A 9,598-nucleotide genomic window follows, 5' to 3' on the forward strand; every position below is an offset into this window, starting at 1 on the left:
GTAATGCAAAACCCTTGTTATATTTTGCCCATCTGACCTAAAATGTTTTATTAAGTAGGTTATCTATTTTTCACCTTGTGAGGTAAAAAAATAGGTATGCTGTTGTGAACCTGATGTATGTCTGATTGTGCTGGTATAGCTGTCTTTGTATTGCTTATAACATTCTTTTTTTACTTTTTCGGTGTACAGTTTTGTTTTCCTTTCAATACCGGAGTACTCTCATACACTGGAGTACTCTCATAATGTAGTTATGCTAGATTTCTTTGATCTATTATAAATACAAAAGCCGAAATGATCTTTCCAACAGTAAAAGCAATACCCTACTTGACTGTAAAAGCAGCTTGTTATTGTTCATCAAAATATAACATTATACATACTGAAAAAATAAGATTCAACACATCCTAGGTCTACTACAGCATTTCTTAGCTGTTTGCTTGGGGGTTCAAATACTTATTTTCTGCATCAAATACAAATAAAGTCATAAATGTTATAAAATGCAGTTTTCTGGATTTGTTTGTTGATATTCTATTTCTCACTGTTAAAATACACCTACCATTACAATTATAGATCACACATTTCTTTGCAAGTGGCCAAACTTGCGAAATCGCCCACTGTACTTCCTGATGCCATATGCCGATTGCCAAGCTTAATCCTCTCTTGGTCATTACACTGACTGGAACCCTAGACTAGCTGTATAGCTACCTGAAATGACATGGCCTTCACTGAAATACTGGTGGGCAATGACATGAATACTGTTATATATTTTTGCTCTTGATGTTTTTAGTAAATCTGTTGGTAATAGCATACCTACTGTCAGAACTAAACATGGTGGAGCAGCTTTTAGCTCCTATGCTGCTCAGGGCTAGAGCCAACTTCCTGATGACATCAAAGGAGCTCCAACTGTAGCCGGTTTCAAATCTAGGACTTAAAACCCAACACTTTTTGTTAATAACTGCACTCTATTTTTTTCCCTGGGTTCTTTTAGCTGCTCTATTGCACACTTCCTTTTTAATCTTTCATATTTGTATGTTATTTCAGCTGTTTTGAATTTACCTTTTTATCTTTTTTTTAATCTTCTCATTTGTAAATCACTTTGATGTGTATGAATTGTGCTATATAAATAAACTTGCCCTGCCTTTAATAGCAGTGGAAACTGCAAGAGTGGTATTATTGTATTAAACGTTTGTTATGTTAGTTATTACAGAGGTCACACTAGTATACCAAACAAAATGTAGCATTTAGTTGTATACATATTAACATCAAATTTTATTTAATGTAAAAACCAACGTGTTTTGGTTGTGAAATGATCTATCACTAACTTATCGAGTAGATGCACTTTGGTTTATTTTCCCCAGATAATAAGGTGTGAACCGGTGGTGCTTTGGTTCAGTTTGCCAGTTGGGTGGTTAGTTGCCTGCCACATCTTTTCATCATTCATTTGTTTATTTATTCTTTAGTTTATTTTAAAATCAAAATGTATGATGAAAAAACTCTCATATACTTAGATGGATTCTATTTACCTTTACTATGCTCTGCAAGAAATATTCATTAAAACCTTATTAAGAGGGCCCTTCATGACATGTGTGTATCCTAATAAGAAAGAGAATTTGAATAGGATATTTCAAAAAAAAAACTTGCCTTGGAAAATACAGAGAGAAAACATGCGCGCGCAGTCAAACACACATGAAATCACTTTCATCAAATCAAATTTTTTCACTAAGAAACTTTCACTGCCAAATGGGTCACTGAAGTGCCACTTACTGCCATGACCTTTGATTATCTGGAAGAACCACAACTTTGTATCATACCTCACTCTGTGCACCCCAGCCTCCTCATCACCCTCAACATCTCAAACAGGAAAAGTGAAGAATATTTCTTACACATAGACCTTTAATACAGTCATTGGCAAAACTGCATAACTAATATTTCTTTACTCTGAAATATGTTTTCAAATGGAAGATTTGCCTTCACAGTCTGCAACCATTTTTATACATTTAGAAAAGGTGCAAGGCAAAAACACATTTGCTTACATTGCTAAGTTTATTTGTATTGTTAGTATTTGTATTTGACCGTGCTAATTGACCATGCCCATAATGTATTGACACTGGTTTATTACATTGTCTTACATGGCAATGTTATGGCTCTTGATAAGTTAAGATTTTCTTGTGTATTGTTTTGAACATTTTATTACGAAATTACATTTAAAAAAAATGTGGACAGATGGAAAGCAGCTTACCTGGAGATGTGACTGTCCTTTGCCCTCTGCAACCGTTGAAGCAATGTCTGGATGTACCATCTGTCGTCGTACATTACAGCTTAAACCAGCGATTTTTGGAGGGCTGTAAAGATTTGATCTTTCAATTGATAACACTTAGACCCTCAATGATTGCTTCATATAGATAGCTCTGTGCGTTGCAGCCGTTAGCATAGTTTTATCTTTAAGTTTGCATCAGCGTTTATATGATCATCCAATAGTTGTTTTAGGAAGTAGGTTACTTAAAAACTTTATCTGTAGCTCCAGCGTCAGGGGAAGTATTTAATTACCTGGTAAAGGAGATTTAGGCATTGATTGTCATGCCACCAAAAGCTACACAACGTCGTTAAACATACACCCACGCAGATACTGGTTTAAGACCTTGTAGTATCACGTGCGTCTCCAGGAGTAGCCTAGTCGTCCTTATTACAACAAATGATGTGAAAAACAGAAGGCGATAAGCTTCGAAGCCCAACTGTCCTTTGACAAAGAATAATGATATCATGCCTATCCGACATAATTTTAATGTTAACCACAAACTAAGGCTACCCGTGCAGGTCGTATGGATTTTAGTCCTTAATGTAGGCTATGTGTAGTAGGCTATAGCAGAATCACGTAGACTATAGGCTATTACTAACCCGGAATTTGTGGAAGGTTGTTACCAAAGCATTTCAAATTCTGTGTTAATTCAACAACAACAACAACACTACTACTACTACTACTACTACTACTACTAATAATAATAATAATAATAATATTATATAATAAGAGAAACAGGAGGCTCCACAAAATAGGAGAAAATGAGATAAGCAACTATCAATACCAGTTGGACATCATAAAATGTTGTTAAATAATTTATTTGTGATACAAAGTTTTCTCTTTCTCGTCTTTCCATAAGTAGGCCCAAATAGGCCGTTACTTTTTATTTCTAACATTCAAAAATCCATCTGTATATGCAGGCCTGTTGTGGGGCTGGCATATCACACGCTTTAAATTAGAATAAAATTCACCTTAGTGAAAACTAACCTTGTTAAAACACTTATACACAATAATTTACAATAGCCTACCCGAGAGACATCGTACAGCCAAGGAAATTAAAGTTAATACAAATAGCCAATGCAAGGACTAATCTGTCCTGTATTAGACTAGACTACAGCCTTCCGACAGCAGATAGCCTAGACCTTCAAATATTTATTTTATTTTGAAGCTGCAAAGTCTCATATAGGACTGTTCGTAATAAACAATAGACTAAGTCATAAAAACTATACATATGTATTCACAGTTCGTCTGTAAAACGAATATACCCATTCATTTATTCCATATATTTCTGTAGCTTTTAGCCTATACCCTGGTTAAATCAGCCGACTGGGGAACGATGCCATCATAATGTGTCCGAGCTATTGCTGCATGGGCTGATGAGACATAGATTAGTCTTGTGTTTTTTCAGGAGTCTCGTAATTTTCTCATCATCTGAGTTTGGGTCCAGAGGCTTGTTGTACTCGTCATCGTCCTCGATGTCCGAAGTCTCTTTCATTTTCTCCGTTTCAGAGTCTTGTTTCTTTTTAGCAGTTGCCATTTCTGCAGCGTGTCTTTTTCGCCATTTGGTTCTCCTGTTTTGAAACCAAACCTGATACAGAAATAGCGACATTAGCGCAGGCTACATGTGCTTCAAACTGAAAGACGCTGCTTAAAGAGGCCATAACTGTCAGTGAGACTATCAAATGCAGAATAGCTAACATGCGGCTTACAGTCTTTTTCATGTCTAAAAATAGTAGGAAAATAAGTGAAAGCAAACTAACAGGGGCTGCAATATTGTTATTAAAGTTAGGTTATTATTATGCCTACTCATGATCATATTTTCTGTCTGCTGAGCAAAGGCTAGATATAGTAATGATGGTCATAGGCCCATTTTTTGTTGTTGTAAGGCTATATTCAATTAAATCTTAACAAACGTGATCAACCCCTGAATTAAACACCTTAAATATGAAATTAAGACTACTGAAAATTTCATTAATTTGCCTTTAACCAAAACAAACAAAGAAAACACCTGAACTAACATCTTTATAAATTACCTTTTACATTACTTTTAGTGAAAACAATTAAAGAGTATGTTTAAAAAATTAAGTGATTTCTGATGTGCTTCTTTAAAACACGTCACTTTAGTATCTCCAACTCTTGATAATAGGCCTAATAGCATATTTTTGAAGTGCAGTATAATGTTATCCATAACATTTTAAATCGCTTTTACCTTGACTTGACTTTCCGTCATGCCCAAGGAATAAGCAAGACGAGCTCTCTCTGGACCGGCAAGGTACTTAGTCTGTTCGAAAGTTTTCTCCAAAGCAAATATCTGTTGTCCTGAAAATGTTGGTCTTGAGTGCTTCTTCTTTCCATCCTTGTCCAGCAACATATTAGCTTGAGCTAAAAACACATTTTAATGTTGAGTTCAGATGTGTTTTAGTAAGACGAAATTTGTATTTGAAAATAATAAGAAAAAAAAACATAGATCCCTAGGACGGTTCACCTCACTCAAGGTAAATTAATCTTTGGGCAAGGTTTCGATTTTCAGGGCAAAATCACTGATCATAACATCAATAATTGTATGTATGTATTTCTGACAATCATCATGAAGAGACAATCAACAGGTTGGGTACAACTTGCGTTCAACATTAGGAATACAAATTACGGGAACTTGCTTCCAAATTGAGACCGGCAATACATGTTGTCAGTATCTGGAATAACTGAGAGTATGACTAGGGTACACAAGGTTATTGAGTATTTATTTAAAATGATAAAAGTATACATACAAATGGTAAAATATAAATAGTCTACATGTCCATCATGAGGGCCTTCTTTTGGAAACAAACTCCTTACATTTCCCCTTAATCAGTTAGCTATCGTAACCAGTCTCTTATTAATCGCGGAAAATTGATGTCCTCTTGCATTTCCATCAGAAAAGAAGGGTAGGTTACAATATCACATCGATAAAAGGACAATTGTATCCATATGCTTGGAAGTGCATTAACAGTTGTGCGAGCTCCAGGCTAGGCCTATTAGGTCTTATGGGTAGCAAGCATGAAAATAGACTCAACTTTCTGCCCACGTTTATATTCTCTTTGTAAATATTTACCATTCCATATAGTTTATAGGCCTTGGCATGTTGGCCTCTTAAGTATTTTTAAACGATGTAGGCTACGCTACTTTCATTGCCATAACTTACCGGGACATGGCACCCGTGAATCCCTCCAAGGGGTGGTCTGCATGACTCCCGACCAGAAGATGGGCGCTCCTCCCGGGAGTTCCGTCAGTGGTTTGGCATACCGAGATACAGGGTTAAAGTACATTCCAGCAGAGGCTGCCAATCCGTTTATCCTTGGAAAACCCGAGAGCAGTTGCCCTGCCATGGTGATAGGTCTGCCCAAGATGTCACTAATTCCATGTGGTGTTCCCAGGGGAATCTGTGCGTTTATATTGGTGAGTGATGATGCTTTAAACCCCGAGGGATTTTGTAAGGAGTAGGGGAATAAAGAAGTCTTCATCTCGGTCATGTTGTGCAGCGCTGTCAGTGGTGTACTGCCTAATACGAAAGCACTCTGTCGATTACCTTCCATCTGTCCAACAGATAACATTTGTAAGTATTAACGAGATTTCTGTTGAGAATAGAGGTCAAACAGAAACGCTATGAATGTCCATACGCACAGTGGACTATAGACTATATTTACCCCAGATAAGACTGCCTGGAACACCGTAACTTAGGCCACGGCAAAAGTAAAAAAAAAAACTTTTTGTGCTCATATGACAGTCTGACCAATGGCTGGCGGTTTACGAAAGTCTTATATCCTAGCCGCATGGGTGCAGAACAAGAATGCACTGAAAGTAAGACGGAATGCCTGATGATTATAACGGTTCAGCTAGAGAACACACGGACTGACCTGCTTGGTAAATCGTCTACCGCTATGAATGAGACGGGAGAAGGGTGCACTGATATCCGCCCTGCACCCTGCATGTGCTTATTCTCCATTGGACAATGTGAAGTTATAGTGGTCTTTGATTGGACGGTAAATACAGGGACGCTCTACAAGCACGTACACTATCTTTATGAAAGTCTTGTTTAAGTGCTGGTAATAGCGAATCATCGTATGAAAACAATTGTGTCGACAATTTATTACAACGCATTCACCTAGTCCACTGTCATGTTGCACCAGATGTGTAGGCTAGTACAGTTGGAGCCAACTTAGGTCCTTTCTTTAACGCATTCGATTTTCCGAGGGTGCATTGCTTGAGTTTACAATGTGATTCTGATTTCTGGACAATTAAAAAACAAAACATATGAAACAAAATTCCATATGAAAAAAGGACACGAAGGCCTCCAACCCATAGACTAGAGAATAAGGGTAGCCTTAGTTACTTTTGCAGTCTGGAATATTAAAATCACAGTTTTGTGGTTTGTTCACAACAAAATCGACTATATCTTGATGTATGTAAAAATGAGTAGGCCTATTTTCACTTTGAGTCTTAGGCTGTTGGGTAGGTTTAGGTGTTTTGGGTCAGTCAACTCTTACATTAATATTAAACATAGGCTACAATAAACAAAGTTAGCCTTACCTAGGTCTACCCTACTTCTGAGAGTTAAACGCCTTGGTTGTGAAACTGCCTGTGGCTTCCATGGCTTTTATTCTGTATTTTTCTTATCCTTCCTCAGGTAGGGAGGGAGCAAAGTCCCACCCCATTGGGTTTCTGTGCACTCTAAAAGCACTCATCATCATTGGTCCTAAAGCTGCTCATCCTCTTGTTCTTCTTAATAACCAACTGCAGTAGTAGAAGTAATAAAAGCCTAATAATATCAATAATTAAATTTGAAAAGTAAAATAGGCCTACGCTGTAAAGCATGTCAAATAGACATACTGGATAGGCTACTTCTGTCAAATAAATTAGGTAGTCTATCTGTGCTTTTAGCTCATCTGTATCGCAGAGCGTACTAGAGATTAAACACTAACCTTTAAAAAATGAACCTCTATTTACACAATAGCACGAAAAGATTGAAGATACATTTGTTTAACAGTTGAACTATAGCTTTCCAATTAGGTCTATTTGCGTGCAAGGTGAACCATTTGACTGCCATTGCCTTTCCGTTTAAATGCCCTTTACGTTAAACCATACAGGATCATTTGCTTAACAATTGCTGAAGCCTATAGGCCTTTATGCCTATATCACAATTTGGTCACCACAAACATAATGCAAATCATTTACATTTCAATGAGGCTACAGCAAGCCGAATTAGCCGATACATTAATCACATTTTTGCTCAAAAGGCTAATTTTCTCCCAAACTTTTAGGCGCCTTGCAACAACTGCCATGATGTAGTGATTAAGGCAGACTTAAAACATATCTCAAAGTTTTTATTTTAGTATAGGCTGTGTTTATCGAAGGAAAAAAATGCAGCATGGGCTACAGCTTCTATTTTTTATTCTATTTTGTTCCTGCTGAAGGTCAAACTATAGGCTACATTGGAATTATGATAATTAGAATAATTATTTGGGTATTCGACTGAAAAAAAAAAACCAACACGCAGTCGTGGAAAAGATATCCCATGACTGTTACTCTATACAGTAACATTACGATCTAATAGATGTATTATAGCGATAATACTGTACCGTCAATGTTCATAGGTAGGCAATCATGACATTCTAGGAAATGTGAAATGCATGGCTACCTTTTAGAGGTAAGAGAAAATAGAAATAGGTATAGGAGTAGACTACTGTTGGAACATGCCTAGTCTTTGGGAGACATCTGGTGGGCATAAAAATACTCTCCCACCATGCACTGTAAAAAGGTGGTGCTGAGTAGAAGTCAATTGCACTAGATTCAAATATAAAGATTTACTCAATTAAACTGATTAAACCAACTAATATTGTGTTCAGTTAACATACATTTTACTACTATATTCTGAAAGCATCATGTTCTGAATGTACTGAAGTTTTCCAAGTTCAAGCAAGTACATAAAACAATTCAGTAAGGTGATCTAGGTTTAATATGTGTGTCAGCATGTGCCTTACTTGTTACTGCTACAGGCTTTCAAAAGTCACTCTACAGGGAATTACCAAGAGGAGGATTGAGGACTGTGTGACTGTCAGTAATCTCAGCAGAAATAGGCGTGCAGAGCCGAGCTAGGCTAAGTAATTTTGTTCTCTTCTCACATTATAGCAGAGTTTAACTTAGTCAATACTTTATTTTGTCTTGAAATGTCACTGGCTGTTTCCAAAAGCAGGGTCTCTTGACCAGTCTTCCCATTTAATTTAGTGATGGTAGACGCATGGCAGCCTGCATTGGATTGTATTTAAAATCCGTCTTTTGCATGCAAACCAATAGTAATGACTGTCTGCTATTTCTGAAGGTCTTTGCAAATCACAGCGTGTTTCAAAGGGGCAGAATGGATTTTTCTAAAACGCTTTTTAGGCAAAAAAGGTTTTTTAGGTAACTAGTTTTCATAACATCCTGAAATTAATTTTAATGGCATATGGTCAAGTGAAAACCCACCTGTCGTTCCCACTAACCCCCTTTTACGGACAATGTCTCTAAATATATTGACAAAATAAATAAGTAAGCAAGCCATATAGCTTTTATGCCAAATTAACTGTTTTGGTTTGTTGATGTTTGGAAGGCGTGTCTGTTTTTTGTTTTTTTTACCTAGTAAGTTTGAACTCCCTACTGTTGCCTTACTTTAACATTGAAAATATCTTTTTATGAGCTATTTACGAATATGTTGACAAAGGCTCTGATATTACACACAATCTGATTATGGGCGCCCTCAGGCTGATTTTGTTGCACTTTGTGACTCTTTTCTTTTTTTTTCTTGCAGATTCTAATGCAGTGGCAGTGCAAGGTCTGCAGATCATTCATTAAACATTATAGAGTAAATCATGATTCCTTCCTAAGAAACCGTGTACTTCCACTGTGACTGCCCCTTTGCTTTTAAAATCTGGTGTGCACTTAGCACACACTTGTCTAGATCAGTGTTTCTCAACCTTTTTCAGTCGTGGCACCCTTTACATGAATGAAAAATCTCAAGGCACCCCAAACATTAGTTTTTTTCTTTAATGTAGATTAAAATACAAAAACTGTCTCGAAGACCAACAAATGCATAACGCATATAGCATACTACAACTCATGCACGCGCGCGCACACGCACACACACACACACACACACACACACACACACACACACACACACACACACACACACACACAGGAGTGTGACTTAATGTCAGTGAGAGACCTGGGCCTGGGAGGATGCACACAACCGCTCTATTCTCGCAGGAATGGAAGACAGACACACACGTAGCT

General features: G+C 37.1%; 1 protein-coding gene across 2 annotated transcripts; it reads right to left on the reverse strand.

Moving 5' to 3' along the window:
- Nucleotides 1–539: 539 nt before the first annotated feature.
- Nucleotides 540–6,207, reverse strand: nkx6.2 (NK6 homeobox 2). Of its 2 annotated transcripts, XM_031579483.1 has the most exons (4): nt 5,977–6,207; nt 5,475–5,865; nt 4,503–4,675; nt 540–3,881 (listed from the first exon to the last, which is right to left on the reverse strand). In XM_031579483.1, exons 2-4 carry the CDS (start codon nt 5,863–5,865, stop codon nt 3,636–3,638), a joined length of 810 nt encoding a protein of 269 aa, XP_031435343.1. In that variant the 5' UTR covers nt 5,977–6,207; the 3' UTR covers nt 540–3,635. The 2 variants fall into 2 exon arrangements, with proteins under 2 accessions (XP_031435343.1, XP_012695854.1); XM_012840400.2 differs by having other exon boundaries at nt 5,475–6,207.
- Between the last annotated feature and the right edge of the window lie 3,391 nt (nt 6,208–9,598).

This window comes from Clupea harengus, chromosome 13 (assembly GCF_900700415.2).
Source record: "Clupea harengus chromosome 13, Ch_v2.0.2, whole genome shotgun sequence".
Lineage (NCBI taxonomy): Eukaryota > Metazoa > Chordata > Actinopteri > Clupeiformes > Clupeidae > Clupea > Clupea harengus.

Bases quoted from the DNA above. Each gene is read 5' to 3' on its own strand.
- nkx6.2 (XM_012840400.2), bottom strand. From the start codon at position 5,883: ATGTTATCTGTTGGACAGATGGAAGGTAATCGACAGAGTGCTTTCGTA. The intron at 4,676-5,474 runs GTAAGTTATGGC...ATGTGTTTTTAG, and splicing joins TTCACGGGTGCCATGTCCCG to CTCAAGCTAATATGTTGCTG. The intron at 3,882-4,502 runs GTAAAAGCGATT...TTTCTGTATCAG, and splicing joins TGACGGAAAGTCAAGTCAAG to GTTTGGTTTCAAAACAGGAG.